We start from the raw sequence: 20,050 nt of genomic DNA, 5'->3' as shown, positions 1-20,050 counted from the left end.
TCACTATAGAGGGCACTCGCATATTGCATCAATCGTGTCATTCAATCCATGTCATGTACAAATCACTACCATCTACCCGGCGCAGAAACGACATTCGACGAAAACGTCCTCGTCGTAATCGCCGCCCTCGCCCTCTCCTTCTTCAGCTTCTCCAGCCCTATCCTATCCGTGACCGGCGTCGCAGCAATAATGTTGTCAAACTCGTCGTCGTCGTCGCCACTACCCTCCCCGTCCTCACTACTATCACCGCCATTGTCGTTGTCGGAATCTGGCTCAATGTCCAGGTCGGCCTTGAAGCGCTGCTGTGGACGGGGTATTGTCGAGGGCTTTTGCTTCTCCTCGGTGTCGGGATTGGGGTTGGTGAATGTTTTTGAAGCGAGCACTTTGCGGCGGATCTCCTCCATTGCAGCGTCGTCGTCGCTGTCGTCCGACAGGGCGTATGGATCTTTATCTTCGTCTTCTTGATCTTCGTCCCCTTTATTCTCATCTTTTTGTTTGGGCGGCCTTTTGCCTAAGTATATGCCGTCTATGCTTCCCTCCTTTTCAGAGTTGTCGTCGTCGTCTGAGTTGTCTTCATCATCATCCTCTTCTCCTTGATCATCGTCCGAATCTATTGGCGCCCTTCTGTTGGTGTTTCCGCTGGCCCAGATGTCGTTATTGCCCTCCTCTCTACTCTCGGCATATTCCTGCTCCAGCCTCTCCATCCATTCTTCCTCCGTCTTCTTGACTTCGGCCTCGTCCGCACAAGCCGCATACTTCCTTAACAAACTCGAGTTGATCTCCAGAAACGACGGTCCGTATGAAAAAGGTGCTAAAATCTGCTCTGCCCAATCCAAGTGACCGCAAATCGCAAACGCAGCGGCCAATGCCTCGACGCAATTCAACCTCCAAGGCTTGCCGTAGTTGACCGTGTTGGCGGCAACGAGATACGGCAGCAGCCTCTCGCACTTGCCGCCCACCTTATTCCACTGCACCTCCTTGGTTCGGGCCCACGAGCACTCGACGACGGCGGCTCCAAACTGGTCCATGAGCTCTCTGTCGGCGGGCGAAATGACCTTTTTGCCGTTGGGAGTGATGATGACGCCGCCGTGGCGCTGGCCGAGGTGCAGCTCGCGCATCATGCCCAGCTTCATGAGCTTCTTTCCGGAGCATCGCTTGGGATCGCAGTGGCCCAGATCCCAGCAGGCAGCCTTGAAGGCAGGGCGGCCAGCTGAGGACTCGGCATCGTCGTCGTCTCGATGGCGGGGTTGGCGAGGAGGACCGCCGCCACGACCGCCGCCGAATTTCTTGCCTCTGCCGGCAAAGTCTTTCTTGTGCCGTACCATGATTTGTTTTGCTCTGATTTGCTGTAGATCTGGGACTTGTTTTTTGTTTGAAAAGAAACAGCGAGAGTCTCAACTTGAAGACGTCGGTTGGAACACAGATTATTGGTGGGTTGATGATGTAAGGAGGATTTTTTTTTCTTATCGGGGTGATTAAGTTCCAGGGGATCTCTTTAACAGCTCCAGGTACCCCTCCATTGCCGGAAGAGGCATATCTAGATGAGGTACCTCTTTTGAAGCTTCTACATGGGCTGCATAGAGCAAGGATGATGCTGAATAATGCCTACGAGAGAATACAATCAATACCGAGAGTTCTTTGTGAGCAATTACAGCAAAATAGAGACTTATATATAATAAATCCACTCATATTATACTTGAATTGACGCCCTGTAAGACGCCCCTCGCAAGTACTCGCCGTTCTCGCCGGGCTGCCGGTGCTTAAGAGCCCCCGCGGGCGAATATCCAGCGGGCCCCCGATAAGTGCATAAACCATGGCCCAACTCCATCGACACAGCAGAGGCAGCCAATCGCCAGCCAACCCAGAATACCTAGACAGCTCGCACTCAGTTCCAGCACAGTGACCACATCGCCAGAGCGGAGGCGAATGGCGCTACAAGTCGACGAACCAGCGTTACCACTGCGGCGTTGAAGGAGCTGCGATTAGGCAGCAAACGAGGTACGGCCATTGTGCAGCTCCGGCCACGTCGTCCTTTGGCTTTGGCCACTTCTGACCGAGATCTAGCCTGTGAGCCTGTTGAATCGAGACCGAACCGAATCTAGTCGGCGCTCGCAGCGTGTGTCTAGCAAGAGGAGAAGACTGCTTAGCTCTCTCACATACAACTGCGAGCTCGAGCTTCAGACCGGCGCAATACACTGGCGAGCAGACAGACAGACAGACAGACGGAGTGACGAACAAGCGAGCATCTCGAACATACACGACTAACCATCCCAGATGGAAGCTGCCTCTGCTCGCGCGGCGGCCCGCGACCGCTGGGGAGATGTCGGCCGCGCGCCATCTCAGCTCTTGCGCTTCATCCAGGGAGCTTGCAGCCCCGAAAACTACGAGCCCAACCTGGCGCTCAATCTCGAGATCTCGGACCTGATCAACAGCAAAAAGGGCACCGCCCCTCGCGAGGCTGCCACTGCCATTGTCGGCTTCGTCAACCACCGCAACCCCAATGTCGCCCTGCTGGCCCTCAGCCTGCTCGACATCTGCGTCAAGAACTGCGGCTACCCTTTCCACCTGCAGATCAGCACCAAGGAGTTCCTCAACGAGCTGGTGCGGAGATTCCCGGAACGCCCCCCAATCCGCCCGACCCGCGTCCAGGCCAAGATTCTTGAGCTGGTGGAGGAGTGGCGCATGACGATATGCGAGACGAGCCGCTACAAGGATGACTTGGGCTTCATCCGGGACATGCACCGCCTGCTCAGCTACAAGGGCTACATGTTTCCCGAGGTGCGGAGGGAAGATGCTGCTGTTTTGAACCCCAGCGATGTAAGTTTTGGTCTCTCTTCGGCAAGATGCGCCTTTAGTTCAATTGCGCTGGTATGATGCATGGACATGATGCTAATAAGTCTTCTGGTTGACAGAATCTGAAATCGGCCGAGGAAATGGAGGAGGAAGAGCGAGAAGCGCAATCAGCCAAGCTGCAGGAGCTCATTCGCCGTGGCACGCCCGAGGACCTCCAGGAAGCCAACCGCCTGATGAAGGTCATGGCCGGCTACGATACCAGATCCAAGACAGACTACCGGGCCAAGGCTGCCGAAGACGTCAGCAAGATCCAGGCCAAGGCGAGACTGCTGGAAGAGCGCCTCGCGGCGTTCCAACCTGGAGACAAGATGCAGGATGGCGACGTCTTCAGCGAGCTCGCCGCCGCCCTGCAGAGCGCCCATCCCAAGATCCAAAAGATGTGCGAGGAGGAGTCGGACGATCACGAGGCCGTGGCCAGGCTGCTGGAGATTAATGACAGCATACATCGCACAGTCGAGCGTTACAAGCTCATGAAGAAGGGCGACCTCGAAGGTGCTGCCAAAGTCGCGGCCGGAGTTCCTCTGCCGTCGCAGCCATCGGGATCGAACTCGGCGGCAAACGAGTTGTCACTTATAGACTTTGATGGCGATGCTTCGCAAAACAACGGCAGCAACGGTGCAGGTTCATCGCAGGCTGGCGGATTGGAGAACGATCTCCTCGGCTTGGACATTAGCGGCCAGTCGAGCACGTATGGACAGGGCGGCGGCATTGCCTTGGGATTTGGCGCGAATCAAAGTAAGCTCGCGCAGGATTCGACACTCATGTGTGTATAAAGGAACCCCTGACAACTAACTTGATGTATTAGATATTCCTGGACCCGCGCTACTATCCTCTCTCACTCAAGGGAGCACCGCCAGAGGAGCTGGACAGAACGACACGCCACCTCCGTTCTCCCAGTTTGCCTCGTTCACATCCCCTCCCGCCTCACAGTCCGCCACGCCCCAGCCCAACTTTCAGCAGCAACAACAGCAGCAGCAGCAGCACCAAGCACCCCCTCCAGCCGTCTCCAACGCCTTTGCCTCCTTTTCCACCGGCCCTCCCGCCCCTCAACCCGCGGCCGTGTCCAACGACGACGACGAATGGAACTTTTCGTCCGCGCTGCCTACCGAACAGCCGGTGCCCGCCAAGCCCAGGGAGCACAGGGGGACCGCCAGCAACTCTGGCTTGAGAACCGACTTCCTGGCGAAGCGCAGCACGGCCGTTAGCAACTCCATCAACATTGTGTTTGCCTTTTCAAACAACACCGCGCAACCTATCAACGAGCTACACTTTCAACTAGCCGTCACAAAGGTATTGTCCACACTCCCCCCCTCCTTTACACCCCTGACTCTACCCTGCTAACTCAAAGTCACCCACTCTCACATAGGGCTATGAACTCCAACTCAAACCCCAAACAGGCCGCTCCCTCTCCCCCAAGCAGAGCCGTGGCGTCACCCAAGAAGTCGACGTCTGGCACACCGGCAACAGGAACCAGCGCGTCGACTCCGTCAAGCTCCGCTGGCGAGCGTCGTACAAGGTCGGCGAGGAGGTGAAGAATGAGATGGGCGAGATTGCGGAATTTAGCCTTGCGTAAAAACTATTTCTTTTTTTGTAAACCCATTACCATCTTTTTTTTTCCAACTTCTTTTGTGTTTCTTCACAAATATTCACACATTTTTGACATGTATAAGGAGGATGGAGGGGGAAAATGAAGAAGAGAATGGTCTATTTTTCGTCTGTTCTGTATACAGAAGAGTATTGTTTTTGCCTGGGACGCTACTAGAGGGAGAAGATTCGTTGGGCGGAGGCATAGCGCTTGAAAGTCTTGTTTTTTTCCATAACATGTCTCTTCATCAATAATAATTAAAGGAAAAAAAAAAGAAAAAGTTGAAAATGAAACAACACAAATACCTAGTAAGAAAAGACAATAGAAGTGAAAAAAGAAAAAGGAAAACAGTAGTAGAAGAGTAGAGAAGAAGAAGAGAAAAAAAATCAACAAAGCCGGTCAAGAAAAACAAAGAAACGGCCATCTATTTTCACGCCCCATTATGCACATGACCCAAAAGTGAACGGCATTCCATCCTGTCAGGTCTGAACCCAGTTGAATACTCTTTCTCCCTTCATCGTTCTCCTCCCGCATATTTCCATCATCCGTGTAAACGCCGCCGTCAGCCCAGATGTCCCTCCTTGATACAATTCCCAGACAGAAAGAAAAAAACACAAGCCAGCGGGAAAAAAAGATAAGAAAAAACAAAGCTTTAAAAAGAAAATCAAACAGTGTCTGTGCCAAGGCAGAATATTATCGTGCCGCAAATGATGAAGGAAAAGAGTTCTTTTAACACAGAGATGCTCGGTTCGTGACGAGTGTAATCAGGATCCGTATGGTCGAACCCCCTTATCGTTTAGTTGTTCGCAGGGCGCCCAGGAGGCCGTCCAGAGAGAGGAGCAAGAAAACAAAAAGAGCATCCATCAGCCAGCCCATGGCTGCAAAGCGCAAACGAGATAGAATGATGCGTCGGTCGCTAATATTAATCGCACAGGCCAGCTGGGAATTAGAAAAGCTGCTGAATAGCTTCTTGAAACGTTCACCACATCGTGAACAACTTTGGCAACTTCACTCTGGGAGCGCGTCGACAATTACCCTCCGCCATTCGTCTCTTCTTCTAAGAGCCAAGCTCGCGAACAGATAATGACGGCGTGGTGGGCTGGAGCGGGTATCCGTTAGACGATGCTTTGGCCATGCTCTCTCTTTCTGCCTTTTCTCGCTCTCGTTGCGCCTTTTCGGATTTCGTGATGCGAGGTTTCCGTGTGACGGCACCGCCTCGGGAACCTGGACCGCCGCCGCGTCCGGTGGTGGCTCCTCCTCTTGTCGCGCCTCCTCGGCCGCCGCCTCGACTGCCCCGTCCACCGCGTCCGCGCTTAGGACGTTCCTCGTGTCTACAGTGTCTGAGTTAGCAAGTGAAAATGGTAAACTCGGATGAAATCGATACATACCCCGCAGCTGGTTTCTCAACCTCGGGAACCAAGGGGCCCGAATAAACGAAGAAGCCATCTCGGCTGGCGGCCGCTTGAGCCTCCCAGAGCAGTTCAGAGTCGTCCACAAAGTCGTCATCCACATCGTATTGGTCCTCCTTGAAGTTTCGTTTCTTCTTGGGCTTGGCCTGGGCATCGGCGCCACTGACTCCGCCATTTTCGGGATTGCTGCCTTCGGCATCGGACAAGTCGACTGACATCTCATCGCCAGACTCACGACCGGATTCGACCTTTTCCAAGGACGCGGCCGCCGCGGCAATTCGAGCTTTGCGGTCTCGGTCGGCGGCAAGACGGGGATGCAAGGCATCCCAGCCGTACTGATCCTCCGCCATACGCATGAAATTTACGTACTTGTTAGTTTCCCCCGCCGTGATGGGGATGGTGAGGACAATAGTGGGCGTCTCCTTTTCTTCGCCAGGGCGGGCTCTGCCGAAATCAAGAATCGATCTCTCGTCCATCTCCATGATTGTCTCATCCAAATAGTCTGTCTTTGGTGTCGAGACGCCGGTGATGGGCTTTTGCTTGGGCGACACCTTCTTCACAGGCCCATTTGCAATCGTGGTAAAGTTTGCGTGGTCGATGACTGGTCGAGGGGCCGGTGGCGTAGGTGTGGGGGCGTCACGTTTTATCTCTGGCACCGCAGGCTTCAAAGCGGGAGTTTGAGCTGGCGTGGAAGCTGTTGTCTTGGGCACATAGGACGGGGAAGGTGGCAACGGGGTAGCCTCTTGAGTGTGCAAGCGAGACTGAGACACAGGAGGCGGGTATGGCTGGTGGGATTGGCTGGGCGATGCCTTGGTGGACGGCTGTGGCTCAATCATGCTGGCAATAGACGGCGAGCGGTGCGATGGCTGAACCGCTAGGGTGGCTCGCGGAGACCCGGCCGCTGAAGAGTAATGCGAAGTTATCGTTTCTCGCACGGGGTCATAATTGCCTCGGATGGGATCGTAGCTCTGGCCGCTGGTGCGCACGGGTATGGATGTAGGGCTGGCGATGCTGTTTGACGGTGATCGAGTAACTGGCGGCGGGTCGGCATTTAGAATGCTTTGCATGGAGCTAGGATAGCCTTCTCGCTTCTGCATCTTGGGTGAATACCGCCTGTCGGGGAGCTGCTGTAAATGATGCTGGGGCGTGGAAGACAAAGGCTCCCCAAGCTGTGGGTGAAGAGAGGGAGAAGAGGACGACAGCCCCGGAGCCGCGGCGGGGGCGAGCGGCCTCGGACTGGGCGCATCGGTATCGACATCAGAGGCAGGCGCCAGCTTTCTCTTGCGCTGCACGGCTGGTGCTTCCGCATCTCGAGACTTTCGGGGCTTGCGAACCTTGGGCGCTTCGGATCCGTCAGTTGGAGCCTTTGGCTTGACCACGGAGCCGGGTTTGCGTCCCGGCTTTTTGCGGGGTACGCCGGCTGCTGTTAGTTGCACCCATTCGCCGTCGATGTACGAGTATTTCTTCTGCGCCTGGCTTCGAGAGCCCGAGGCGGTTCCCGGAGAGCCGCCAGAAGGTGGCTGCGGATACTGCTGCGAGTACTGCGGGTTCTGGTCGCCGCTGACGACGATTTCCTCCATGTCGAGCTTTGCGGTGTCTTTCGCGACGTTGGGACGGCGGCCAGCCCCGTGAGAGGGCGACCCGGGTTCTGAGAGGGAGCCTGAGGGAGGAGAAGAGAGTTCGCCTGCGGAGGAGTCGAATCGCGTCGATGCGTCGCCGACAGCAGCCATAGTAGGGCTGACGCGAAGCTGGAAGCGATGAGGGGGGGCTGCCGTCAAGATGTGACCTGGCGGCAGCGCAACTGTCTCTCAGACACGGGTCGGGAAAGGTGGACGGAGATGGATGCGAAGGGCAATCTGTCGTTTTTTCCCCCTAGTGGGCGAGATATGTATGGAGAGGGAATTCCGGGCGACAAGGCTCGGGAATTTCGCAGAGGGTGGATGGAAGATTATGTATTACAACATAAAAAAAGAGAAGAAGAGGTGAAGATTAGAATGGAAAAAGGAGGACAAGGAAAAAAGAAAAGAACCCGATGAGAATCAACCAAGATCAAGAACCCCCAATCAAAAAAGGCAACGAGTGTGTTTGAAATGGCAGAACAGAACAGCCTTGCAAAGGAAGTGCAAATGCAGGCAAATGCAAATGCAATCAAACGGCAAAGCGCGTCAATTCAAACGAGGCTGCGGGTGCAGAAAGTGTGACGTTACGTGAGTGGCCGGAAGCCGGAGTGGAAACGTGACGAGTGGAGCCCGCCTGGCCTGGACTTGGACTTGCGAATAGCCTCACAAACGGCCAGTTTGAGCTGGGCGACGGGCTGGCGGGTGATGCGATGCGCGGCGGCCTGACGGATGCACCGAGGATGCGGGGCTGCAGCGGTTGCAACAGCTGGAATGGCGTGCAGCAGGGCCAGGCCTGAGGGATGCGGTTTTGGCGATGGCGCGGGCGCTGCACGGGGGCGAGATTTGATGGGAGGAAAAAAAAAGTTGCGTGGTTGTGGTTGGGGAGCGAGGAGGTGAAAAAAGGTGAGGCAAAAGAAAAGGGGAGAGGCGGATGGAGGAACAAGAAGAGCGAAAGGGAAAAGGGAAAAAAAAAGAGGAGGGAGGGGGAAATGATGGGGGATTTGCCAGCTCGGCACGATTTGGGGATGGCGACAATATGGGATAGCAATTCTGATTTTCTAACAAAAGGCGAGAAAAACGGGGCGGCCAGCGCGTGTTTTTGGCCTGGGAAAAACTGCATCGGTTGTCTTCGGTCACTATTTGACGACGGTCAAAGTACAGTACCTGACCTGTGCTATGAATGCCAATGCTGGGGACTGGAGGCAAGGCAAGGCAAGTCGAGTCGGGTTGAATTAAGCAAAAAAAGACGGGCTGGGCGTGGGTCGCAGCGCCAAGGGGGGGTACCGGTATGAACAAAAACAGCAATTCAAACTTGGACTTGCCTGTCTTGGATTTTTTATGCGGCGGCGGCGGCACAGTACGGGGGGCACGGAGCAAAATATCGAACCAAGAACGAATTGAATCGATGGACGTTGTGGTGGTGGAACGGGGGTCAGTTAGGCTATGTACTGCTGGGTTAGCATGGAGTGTCTACCGCCTACTATGTACAGTAGGTACAGTACAGTACGGTCCAGCTGGCCACATGTACGAGCCATGTTAGGATGTTAGGAGGCATGTATGTGCTAACAAAGACCCGGCAATAGCGCACCCAAGTCGACAGATGCGAGCCGAAGTTGGCGCTCCAGTCCTCTATTTGACAGACTAGCCCAGGGCCCAAGGACACATATCCAGGGTTTAGCGTCGGATCACGGGACTGCTAGCCAAGTATCAGCCTACCAAATCTGCTCCCTTACCTCAGTAGCCACTGCTAGTACCACGTCCGCTAGCAGTTAGTGGCATTTAGACTCCAGCTCCAGTTCTGCAGTCCCGATAGTGCAGATGCGCAGAGAAGACCCCAAGGCTGATTGATTGCCAAGCCACCGCAGATGCGCATGGCCACATGAGAATCCCACGGGCAGCCACTTGCAGTGAATCGCGGCAGCCGCAAGCACAGCTGCTCGACTCGCCGATCGGACGGTGAATCAGGCCTGGGCGGTGCCGGAGAATTCAGGATGCAAGGTTGAGAAACAGGCACAGTAGCGTGGCCTGATCCATGTACTGGCCGTGCCTTGCGGCACCCCAGAGTCCCCTAACAAAGTTGCCTGTGTGTGGGGGGGACAGGAAGGCGACGCTAGGGCACTTTCGAGATGCGCAAATACAGTGCACGTAGGGGGGGATCGGCCGGCGGGCCAATCAGGGCGCAGATTAGACGCGGCACGCTCTTAGCGACCAGAGGCTTCTAGTGACCCGAGAAGCGCGCTGCAGCAGCCAAAGAGCGGGGCTGTTGCTTTTTCCGTGCTCATGGCTGCATGCACCAGATTCCGGAAAAAGACCAGGCCTGAAGCCGAGCCCCACCCGCTGCCGTCTTTTGGATTTCTGGCTGGTGGCATCAGATAGGATGGGACAGGGCAGGCGCGGGCCGCCGGTTGACGGTGGCATCAGGTGCGCCGTGTCGGTCGCAGATGGACACGAATTGATTGGAAAAAGGAAAAACTCCCATATAAAGAAGAAGAGAAAAAAAAAAGAAAAGAAAAGACATGGATAAGAAAAAGGAAACAAAAAATTAGTCAAAAATAAATAACAGGATGAAACAAAAAATAAGTGAAACATTCTCAGTTGTGCCTTGTCATGCATGTCTTGTAATAGTATCAATACATGCTGTAATTTTTTTTCTTGTCTCTGGCTGCCTCCTAAAAACTTGATGGAACCTACCTACCTACAGAGACACTTTGGGGTCTCGCCTCGCTAAAACCGCTGCAGCCATCCATCCCCTACGCTGCCCTTGCAAACGGCGAGCTCTTTTTCTTGTTCTGCAATGTTGATTCCTCTGCGCATCAACGTCACCTTTCAACGTCCCTGTATATGTAACATCTATGCTGCCAGCACCGGTTTATTTTTATTTTTCTTCTTTTATTTTTTCTCAGCCGTCTTATCTATGTATTGTAACTAAATGAATAATTCAGAACTCTGCACAGGTCAAGTAAGCATTGCAGCCCCTAGCAGCCTTTTAGGCTCCTACCAAAAGTCACCCTGGCTGTCGCTGTCGCCGATCACTCCGTCTCATGTACAAGTATGTACTTTTCGGATTTCGCCAGAAAGTCAAACCTGCGCATCCGTTCAGCCGCTCAGTATGAACATCACAGTATGATACAGTACGCATTGGGTGATATGTGACCGGCGCACACGCGTTGCCACGACGCTGTCTCACCCAAAATGCACGCCTGAACCTTTTGCTTTTTCTTCTCGCCCGTCTTGCCAATTAGGGCCCCTGTCATGCGCTGCTTGCTGGGAACCCGCGTGGCACTAATGCAGGTGTGGCGGTGCTGGCTGGCTGGGCTCCGAAACTCTAGATTTGATCTAGAATTGCTAACGCTTCGGCCAATCGTGGGGGTCCTTGTTCCACGGCCAGCCGCAAAAGTATACGAGGTACCTCGGGTCTTATTTTACAGGCGCGAACTGCCGTGCGAGTAAGCCTTGGAGGTATTTCGATGCCTGTTCTGAACAGTGCAGCTTCACCAAATGCCGCATGGCTGCCTAGGTGATGGAGTAGCGGGCCGTCACCAGAGAATTGCTTGAATATCCAGCGATGCGCCACGGTTTATGTTCATCAAATTGGTGGACTTTTTTTTTTTTTTTTTGCATGTGACTTGGGAACAGCCACACGCAGCGCGAGGGAAACTTGCTCCTTCACGGCGGCTTGCGTCAATGTCATCGCCCGCCTAAACAGCAGCACCGGTATCTTGTTTGGCAACGCTGATCTGCAGAGGGATACAGCGCAACTTAGATTAAAATGAAACCCGCAACTAACCACGCGCGGATCCACGCATTCCATGTCACCTTGCAGATTGTAACAGAATGCGTGCGCTGTGCAGAGCGCTCCGTGCGAAGCGTCCTGCCAAGGTCAGTACTTTCTTTCTTATTAATGACCTTCTACCAAGCTTCGTTGGTTTGCGGACATGTGCTTATCGATATGGATGGGGCAGGCTAAGCTTCCATCTTCGCCCCACCATCATTTTCTTGAATTCCAACTCTTACCAAGCAGCAGATCAAAGTAGGAGACATCTGTACAGCTACGCCCATCAACAACATGGATCCCACGCTGCTCATTGGTGACATTGTCGAACGAAGCGAAAAGGGGTCGAAACCGGTCGAGTTCCCTTCGGGCCCCATCTCGTCGACCGGGTTTCCTCAGCACAAGCGACGATGGAAACCCTCAGCGTTCAAGCAGCAACGCAGTGGCGGTGCGTCGCGGCCTGGGCAGCCGCAAGAGCCCAACCAGTCACAGAGCTTTGAAGAGGTCGAGAGAAGGCGAATAGATAGAGAAAACCAGCAAAAGATCAACGACATGACGCCCCAAGAGATATCTCAGGCGCAGGAAGACATAATGAAGGGACTGAACCCGGCGCTCATCCAACGCCTTCTTCAAAGAGCCAACATTGACGAGCCCGATCCAAACTCGCCATTTAACATACCTGAACCGCAAGACACTTCGTCTCCATCGACTATAATTCCTGAGGTCCGCCTTCACGACGTGCCAAAAGCGGCCACCGTTGAGGACGACACTGCAGACGTCGCCGAACCAAAACCAGAGCCTAAATTAAAATCTCCTTCTCCCCCTACTACTACTACCGCCCAGACGAAGTCAACTAAGAAAGTCGCTGATAACTACGATGAAGATCGAGAGCCGTCTCAAATCCCGCCAGACCTCTTCCCAATTACCGACCTTCCGAAATCAACACACTTCCCTGTTCCCCCGAGCCTCCCGGACCTGGACCCTTCGGATCCCAATTTCCTTGCCACGCTGCACGAAAAATACTTCCCCAATCTCCCTGCCGATCCGAGCAAGCTGGCTTGGATGGCGCCCGTTCCCACCCAAGATAGTCCCGCTGACAGAGACTCGCCATACTATCCCCATCCCGAGATCAGTGTTTCAGCATTGCGCTTCGATTTCCGGGGTCGTTTCCTGTCACCGCGAGTGAGCCGGTCGATTCCCTCGTCCAAAGGACTGCATCACCACGGAGAAGCCCCCGAGGCTGCAGGCTACACAATCACGGAGCTCGCTAGGCTGGCCAGAAGCGCTGTCCCGGCGCAGCGCTGCATAGCGTTTCAAACTCTAGGCCGCATCTTGTATCGTCTAGGGCGCGGCGAATGGGGAACGACTCTGAATCATCCAATTGCAATGGGAATTTGGAATGCTGTCAAGGAGGGGCGCGTACTAGAGAGTCTGGCTGAGGCAAGCATGGGCGAGGGCGGGCACAGGGGCAGCAGGGCGTATGCCGTGGAAGCCCTCTGGCTGTTCGAGAAGGGTGGATGGCGCGAGAAGCTGCAAGTGAGGTAAGGCAAAGGCATCTTGAGCAGTGAAAAAAAGGAAGCCCGCTTGTTACCGTCGATACCGCCAATGTGCTGTTTCTTTTTAGCCACAATTTGTTTCTAGCATACCCATGCATCTTGAACATGAGCTGGCACCCAAGGTGCTGAATTGCTACATGCTGCCAACAAGACAGGAGAGACGTAGACTACGGACAACGTGACAATTGTGCCTTGGACGACTTATATGCAAGCCATTGAGAGGTTTGAATGCTACCTATATGTACTTACCAGATATGGGCCGTGTTAAAGGCACCGTACGGCAAACAAGCCACGCTGACGTGGATTCTGGCACCGTTTGGCACCCATCAACTTCGACTAGTCTCATGACGTGTACACAGATTTAATCTACTTGGGCCGCTTAGGCCAACACTAATGAACAGGTGTATACTGAGTTGTTCGAGATCCAGCCCTCATGCGAGGAACCCGATGGATTTCGCGCATTGCGCATTGGGAGTCGATGCTGCCAGCTCATGAAGTTGATTTACTGCATCGGGCTTTGTGCGTCGGGCGGCGTCCAATGAGGATGTACTCGTACGTGATCTTATCAGTGTTGAGGTCTTTTGTTTTGACCAGCTCAGCGACTTGACGAGAAAGTGGGAAATATGAAGACTCGAATGAAATGGGCGTGATTGGGAATAATTCAGTTAATGAGCCAGTTGCTTAAAGGACCAATGATATCCATCAAATAGCATCAATTCGTTCAGCATCCAGCACCAAGCAGCAGTAATACGGGCAGGATTCAGGCGGACGCATCTGATAATCCAGCAACGCCCGTGCTGAGTTTCAGGGCTTCGACAGTGACAGCCAGTGATTGGCCAGGCTTGCCCCGGGCACCAGTGGCCATTCCGTCCCAAGCCCAGGGATTCGCCAGGCCTTTAGCGTGCCTCTGGGGGACTTGGCTTTTGCACTGGCAACTTTTGGCCTGAAGCCTTGCCGTGGCGGTGGGGGGAGGGAGTGAAAAAAAAAAAAAATGGAAAGAAAAAAAGAAAAAGAAAAAATACATCGCCCACACTTTTGCCGCCTCTTTCTTCTTCCTCTCCAGCCCACAAGCAACACGGCACCGCCGTCGCCAGCCAACTTCCCCCCCCGCCTTGGGTGCCTTGCAATCATCTTCTCTTCTCTCTTCTCGCTCCTGTGCTTCGGACTCTGATTTGCAGCGCGTTGCGTCGTCGATTCTTTTTCTTTTTCTTCGTCGAGAAACCCCGTCCCGTGCCCGCCGAACCTCGTCGATCGACACACGGCAGTGACGCATCACGACCAGCGACCAAAGGAAGAAGCCCCTGGTTCGCCGACAAAGACATAAAAAAGAAAAGAAAACAATAAGAAAAGAAAGAGATTCTACACTTGGAATTTCTGCTGCGGTCTCGGCAACGACGATAGAACATAATTGTTGAACCGGGCGAATTCCATCAGCTTCCGCTTTTTTTTCTTCTGCACAGCCTGTCAGGATCTTCTGCAGTGCGGAGAGTTCCCATCGTCCATCAAAACAACCCCCTTTTCTTTTCTTTTTTGGCTCATCTGCGCAATTTTACCCGCAGATAAAAAGAAGAACGGTTCAATTGATCGATAAAAAGAAAAAGACAAAAAGAAGCCAAGACAAGAACATTGATTTTTGCAAAGACCGGCATCACCCAGACCAACTGCAAGGCCAATTATTTTCTGTGACTTTGACTAGCCATGGCATCCCCTTTGCAGTTCGCCTACCGGACCCAGAAGACCATTGGCGTCTTTGACGCCGCTCCGGTCTACGAGCCCCTTTCTGGGTTCACCAAGCCCGAGGGAAACCTGCGGTGCTGTGCCTACTCGCCTTGTGGCCGCTTCTTTGGCTGGGCCACTCCCGAGGCTCTCCACGTGGTCAACACCACCAGCGGCCAGCTCATCCTCAACCTGCCCATTGTCAACGTCTACGAGCTCGGCTTCTCGCCCCTGGGCACCTTTGTCATCACCTGGGAGCGGCCCGCCAAGGACGAGGCCGGAGACGCGACCAAGAACCTCAAGGTCTGGCGCACCGTGGAGGAAGGCGTCGACGCTGCCGCCAAGGTGCCGGTAGGCCAGTTCGTCCAGAAGCAGCAGGGCGGCTGGAACCTGCAGTACACCGCCGACGAGGCCTACTGCGCCCGCCTCGTCACCAACGAAGTGCAGTTCTTCCAGAGCCATGATTTCGTCACGGTTTGGAACAAGTTGCGCGTCGAGGGCGCCACCAACTTCGCCTTGGCCCCGGGCCAGGAACATGCAGTGGCTGTCTTTATCCCTGAGCGCAAGGTAAGCTTCACCAATGTTTTTCTGTCGCTTTTGCTGTCGTTGTCTGCTAACAATTGAGAACTTAGGGAGCACCTGCGGCCGTCAAAGTCTACAAAGTGCCCGCATTCCAGAGCCCCATCTCGCAAAAGACCTTTTTCAAGGGAGACAAAGTGCAGCTGAAGTGGAACAAGCAGGGATCCAGCCTCTTGGTCCTGGCCCAGACCGACGTGGACCGATCCGGCAAGAGCTACTACGGAGAGACGACTCTATATCTGCTGAGCACCAACGGCACTCTGGATGCTCGCGTGACCCTGGACAAGGAGGGCCCGATTCACGACGTCTCGTGGTCGCCTTCGTCGCGACAGTTTGGCGTGGTATATGGTTACATGCCAGCCAAGACGACCATTTTCAACGACCGCGGCGTCGCCGTGCACTCATTCCCCCTCGGGCCCCGCAACACCATCACCTTCTCGCCCACCGGCCGCTTCGTCCTCGTTGCCGGCTTCGGCAACCTTGCCGGCCAGATTGACGTGTATGACCTCGAAAAGGACAACCGAAAGGTCTGCACCATCGAGAGCGGCAACCCGAGCGTGTGCGAATGGAGCCCCGATAGCCGTTACATCATGACGGCCACGACCTCTCCGCGACTGCGAGTCGACAACGGCGTCAAGCTGTGGCACGTCACCGGAGGACTCATGTACAGCGAAGATATGGTCGAGCTGTACAGCGTCCTATGGCGACCCGCCGATGAAGCCAGCATCGAGGGTGGAGACCCCCTCAGCTCTGTCCCGGCCGCTCACGCGTCCGCAGCGACCTTCCTCAGCAATGTCAAGGCTCCCAGCAAGCCTGCCGGAGCCTACCGACCACCTGGTGCTCGTGGACTGGCCACGCCGCTTCACTTCAAGCGCGAGGACGAGGGCGGTGCCGCTCACGTCGTCAGCAACGGCACCCAGAACGTGAGCGCCAACGGATTCGGCCGGGCTCGACGTGCCGTCCCTGGCGCTGAGCTGGCCGAGGGCAATGTCCCGACTGTACGGACCGTGCCTGGAGCGGAGCCTGTCAATGACGACGGCTCCGCCAAGAAGAACAAGAAGAAGCGCAGCAAGAAGAACAACCAGCCCGACGGCAAGCTGGAGCCCGAACCTAACGGAGGGGCCAGCCTGGCCCCGCCGCCGCAGGAGTACGGAGGCCACGAGGGCCGCAGCCCAGAGAGGCGCGGCCCGGCCGGCGGCAACCAGAACGGCCGCGGCTTCAGAAGCCGCTCTCGAAACAATATGGGAAACCGCAGCCGAAGCAACACTCAGCAAGGCGCCCGTGGCCAGAACGGAGGCCAGAACGGACAGCAGCAGCAGCAACAGCAGCAACATCACCAGTCTGGCCCTCCTCCCAACGCTCCCACCGAGCCGGCATCGCAGAACCCCAACGCTAAGAAGATTCGCAGTCTTCAGAAGAAGGTCAGAGCCATTGAAGACCTGGAGATGCGCCACGCCGGTGGTGAGAAACTGGAGGATACCCAGCTAAAGAAGATTCACACTAAGACATCTGTTCTGAAGGAGCTGGAGTCTCTTGGTGGTGAATCGTAGCCTGGTTTAGACTGGACTACACTGTGTGCATCCGAGAAGAGCGAGAGAGTTGCAGAAGTGGATGTGTTATTTTCTTTTTTTGCTTTGTGGAATTGGGCGTCCCATGGGCCGGCATTCTAAAGGCGATGGTTTTCACGGTATGAATACTTCGGACGAGGGCTATTACTGAGCGGGCCAGGTTTTTTTTTTCTTACAAAAAGAAAAAAAGGGATAGTGACTGAGGGACATAAGGATTTGGTTGGTTTTGTACACCACTTGCAACGCAACGTTTTTTTCTTGGACAAGGAAAAGGGAGATTTGCGCTTTGCATCCGAGCTCTCGGACCGCTGTTTGCCCCGAGATAAGAAACGATTATTAATGGTCGGTTTTAAAATAGTGATGGGAATCGAGCACTTTACGCCTGGTGGTGGTGTTCTTCTGAAGGAAAAAAAAACGTGCTGCCCTGGAGTTTTCTTTGTCAAGATCCGTGGGTTAGTACGTACGTCGACATAGTTGCCTGCCTGCTGGAATGGGGATGGGAGAAGGGGGGCAGAAATGATTGTTGGCAAATGTCGTGATGCATAATACAAAAAACTACATGTTGAGATTAAGATTTGGGTTTGTGCCTGTGTCTGTGTGGTGATGTTGAGTGTGGTGGTTTGAAATGATTTTGCTTGGGTACCTATGATGTGCTCAATGCGTCGTTGTAAATGCTAGCAGACGTGTATACATGTATAAATCCGCCATATAATACAACAAAATATCAATTGATACAGTCACAACTTATCAACCAGTCAAATACCACCTTTGAAGTCGGCCATCGGACTCATTAAATGCCCATTCGGAAGGCCATGCGAATGCCAGCCGGGACTCGGGGCGACGATCCCTTCTATTTCCCCCCTTCAGCTTTCCCATCAAAACCATGACGGCGTCTCACTCCAGCAAATTCTCCCAACGAGCTTAAACCGTAATAAGATTCTGCTTATCTGTCACCCGCTTCATCTCGCTGCATGCGGCCAATCAAGCTTAAACCCTTTGCCACACCCGCCACACTTTCTTACTCCTGGAGGATCAACCAAGTCGGCCGAAGGATTCTTGATATTGGCTTACATTTCATATGCTTAATTTCTTGCCTCTACGAAAGCGGTAACAAATCATTAAGAAAACCAAGAAATTCCTTTTAAAAAAGAATAAACATCATTTAAGGCTAAGCGTTAAAAGGGGCGAAAGATGTGAATCGAATTGAGTTTCGCTTTTCAGCCTTATTGCGCCTTTAACGGATTGGTGTCCAATGATGATGCAAGATCTGCGGCCCCCCTCGACGTTGACTGGGAGGATGGCTAGCGAGGAGAAGAATAGAATCCTTGTGGGATTCTGGGATTCTAACCTCCGCATCATCGAAGCTCTGGCTGGTGTTCATAGATGTATAAAAGACTGGCGGTGGTTGCTGGACAGGTTCGAAGCTGCTTATAGACTTTGAGCTCGATGGCTTGAGCTGCGCTGCACCATCATAACATCGAAGCAATGCAGCAACCCCTCAGCCCTGCCAGCTGTCGTCATTGAAAGTTCCATCGTCCCATCAAGAAGGGGGGAAATAATCATGTCCAATTTCCAAGAGGAAGCAACGGCAGAATGCGTCCTCGTCGGCGAAGGCAGAGCAGACCTCGCCGGCATCGGTGTAAGTCAACAACGACACTTGTCATCGCCAGAATCCAACAACAAGGATGGGATGACGTGAAACTAAAGCCTTGATACAGATCATCGTCGGTTTCGTTGGTCAAGCCACGATATCGCTGTGTCTTGCCCTCTGGGCCTTCTTCTTCTCTAACAGCGGCTGGTTGGACGGCAACCATCCCCGAGGTAGCATCGAGTCTGCGATAGAGCAGAAGCGGCTCGAGTGCGTGTCTGACATACTCATGGTTGGCAACGACATTCAGATGGTTATCGGAACGTCGTACATGATTTCCGTGTTTGCACAGGGCACCAGCATCGACACGTACCACTTACACCTTGTGTTTGACATTGTCAGCTTCGTCGGGTAAAGGCACCCCCATCTTTCATCTTTCATCTCCATCTTGGCCATCATTCTAACATCCCGTCACAAAGAGTCTCCGGCGCCGCCGCCCTCGTATGCTGGACCTACTGCAACGTTCGACTCCATCGCTCAGCCGCCCCCAAGGACTTGTCCGTCCACCTTCTCTCCCGTCACTTCACCATCCTCCGCTCCGCTCACTTCACCCCTCGCCATCGCGGCGCCTATCTCTTCGCCACGTTGTACCTCGCTCTCACCATCCTCCTCTGCGTCAGCCTCGACAACTGGGCCCCTGACCGCGAGCCCGGCCGCTGCTACTTTGCCCACCTCGTCACAACTCCCACTGCGGGCCATCCGTCCGCCGACAAAATCTACGTTGCCATGACTGCCTCGTGGATGATCCTCGTCATGCTCGCTGCCGCCTTTTCTGGTGCCCGCTGGCGCCACTCCATCCTCATTCTCGCCTTCTTGCAGTTCCCCGTACATCTCTACATGACGCTAGCCCTGCGATCCGCCAACCAGGGGAAGCTCGAGGGAGATGCCTATGAGAATTACTGGGATTTCGGCCAGACCACCGCCGTCGTGTTGTTTGCCATGGCCTTGCGAGAGCTCTTGGACAAGGGTTTCGAGTTTTACTTCTTCGAGCGTGACCTGCAGAAACGAGGTGCCTTGCCCAAGACAACTAGAAGAGAGCGGATTGATGGAGAGAATAGCCACGAGCTCATGGGGATCTCTGGCATGGAGGAAGGGACGGGCTATTATGGTGCGAGTGGTGTCACGGATGAGGAGCGTTTAGGAGAGAGAAGTCCGCTTGCGATGCCGGCGGTGAAAACGACGAGCTCGGGAAGAGAAGGGGAGAGAAGAGAGACATGTTTATAAGCTTGAATGTAAATGGTATTTATTAGTGTTTGACGTTGTAGATGGTGTAAATTTTATATATATTATGGAGCTTGTTCTTTTTTTCTTGTTCTTACTGATACATCTTGGTACCTACTAGGTATATTCTGGATGTAATCTACCTGAATACTATACGGACTGCTATTATGATAAGGGCAGCGTCAGGGGAATCCCATAAAGCTACCTATGTGGGCTGTAGCAAAGAAACGGCATTGCCTTGGGTACATGTACTTCAGTACTAATTCATTGGTTCCTTCCAGTTTGCACCGCTCCAGGACAACACTGGGCAAGTGCCTACCTGTGCCAATGCCGAATTGCTTCTGACACATTCAATCGGCAAGATGGGGAGATGAGTGTCCAGGGCTTCCTGCCACTTCTACCTCCGATAATCACGTGTGCCTCCCTTTCATTTACTTTGTTTTACGCAACACTCGTCTTCATTCTTCCTTTGACTTTAGATGTCAATCCAGCCACTTTGATTCACACATTCTATTTCTGCTGAT

At 53.8% G+C, this 20,050-nt stretch overlaps 6 protein-coding genes across 6 annotated transcripts; 4 read left to right on the top strand and 2 right to left on the bottom strand.

Annotated features, from left to right (window-relative positions):
• Positions 1–65: 65 nt before the first annotated feature.
• Triagg1_7358 (uncharacterized protein) lies at positions 66–1,325 on the bottom strand (the record flags this gene model as incomplete). The annotated part of the gene is made up of 1 exon (XM_062902085.1): positions 66–1,325. The coding sequence occupies one exon, from the start codon at positions 1,323–1,325 to the stop codon at positions 66–68; it is 1,260 nt and encodes a 419-aa protein (XP_062753676.1).
• Positions 1,326–2,274: 949 nt separating this feature from the next.
• Triagg1_7357 (uncharacterized protein) lies at positions 2,275–4,426 on the top strand (the record flags this gene model as incomplete). Its single annotated transcript, XM_062902083.1, has 4 exons — positions 2,275–2,817; positions 2,913–3,588; positions 3,659–4,143; positions 4,220–4,426. 4 exons carry the CDS (start codon positions 2,275–2,277, stop codon positions 4,424–4,426), a joined length of 1,911 nt encoding a protein of 636 aa, XP_062753675.1.
• A 1,069-nt stretch (positions 4,427–5,495) lies between these two features.
• Positions 5,496–7,577, bottom strand: Triagg1_7356 (uncharacterized protein; the record flags this gene model as incomplete). The annotated part of the gene is made up of 2 exons (XM_062902082.1): positions 5,496–5,769; positions 5,827–7,577. The coding sequence occupies 2 exons, from the start codon at positions 7,575–7,577 to the stop codon at positions 5,496–5,498; spliced, it is 2,025 nt and encodes a 674-aa protein (XP_062753674.1).
• Positions 7,578–11,532: 3,955 nt separating this feature from the next.
• Positions 11,533–12,783, top strand: Triagg1_7355 (uncharacterized protein; the record flags this gene model as incomplete). The annotated part of the gene is made up of 1 exon (XM_062902081.1): positions 11,533–12,783. One exon carries the CDS (start codon positions 11,533–11,535, stop codon positions 12,781–12,783), a length of 1,251 nt encoding a protein of 416 aa, XP_062753673.1.
• Positions 12,784–14,492: 1,709 nt separating this feature from the next.
• Positions 14,493–16,639, top strand: Triagg1_7354 (uncharacterized protein; the record flags this gene model as incomplete). The annotated part of the gene is made up of 2 exons (XM_062902080.1): positions 14,493–15,077; positions 15,143–16,639. The coding sequence occupies 2 exons, from the start codon at positions 14,493–14,495 to the stop codon at positions 16,637–16,639; spliced, it is 2,082 nt and encodes a 693-aa protein (XP_062753672.1).
• Positions 16,640–18,218: 1,579 nt separating this feature from the next.
• Triagg1_7353 (uncharacterized protein) lies at positions 18,219–19,529 on the top strand (the record flags this gene model as incomplete). Its single annotated transcript, XM_062902079.1, has 3 exons — positions 18,219–18,296; positions 18,376–18,656; positions 18,725–19,529. The coding sequence occupies 3 exons, from the start codon at positions 18,219–18,221 to the stop codon at positions 19,527–19,529; spliced, it is 1,164 nt and encodes a 387-aa protein (XP_062753671.1).
• Positions 19,530–20,050: the final 521 nt, after the last annotated feature.

The sequence above is a fragment of the Trichoderma aggressivum genome (assembly GCF_033847375.1).
Source record: "Trichoderma aggressivum f. europaeum strain CBS 100526 chromosome Unknown scaffold_032, whole genome shotgun sequence".
NCBI classification, from domain to species: Eukaryota; Fungi; Ascomycota; class Sordariomycetes; order Hypocreales; family Hypocreaceae; genus Trichoderma; species Trichoderma aggressivum.
The sequence above is the reverse complement of the archived record's forward strand: the minus strand, read 5'-3'. Positions and strand labels throughout refer to the sequence as shown.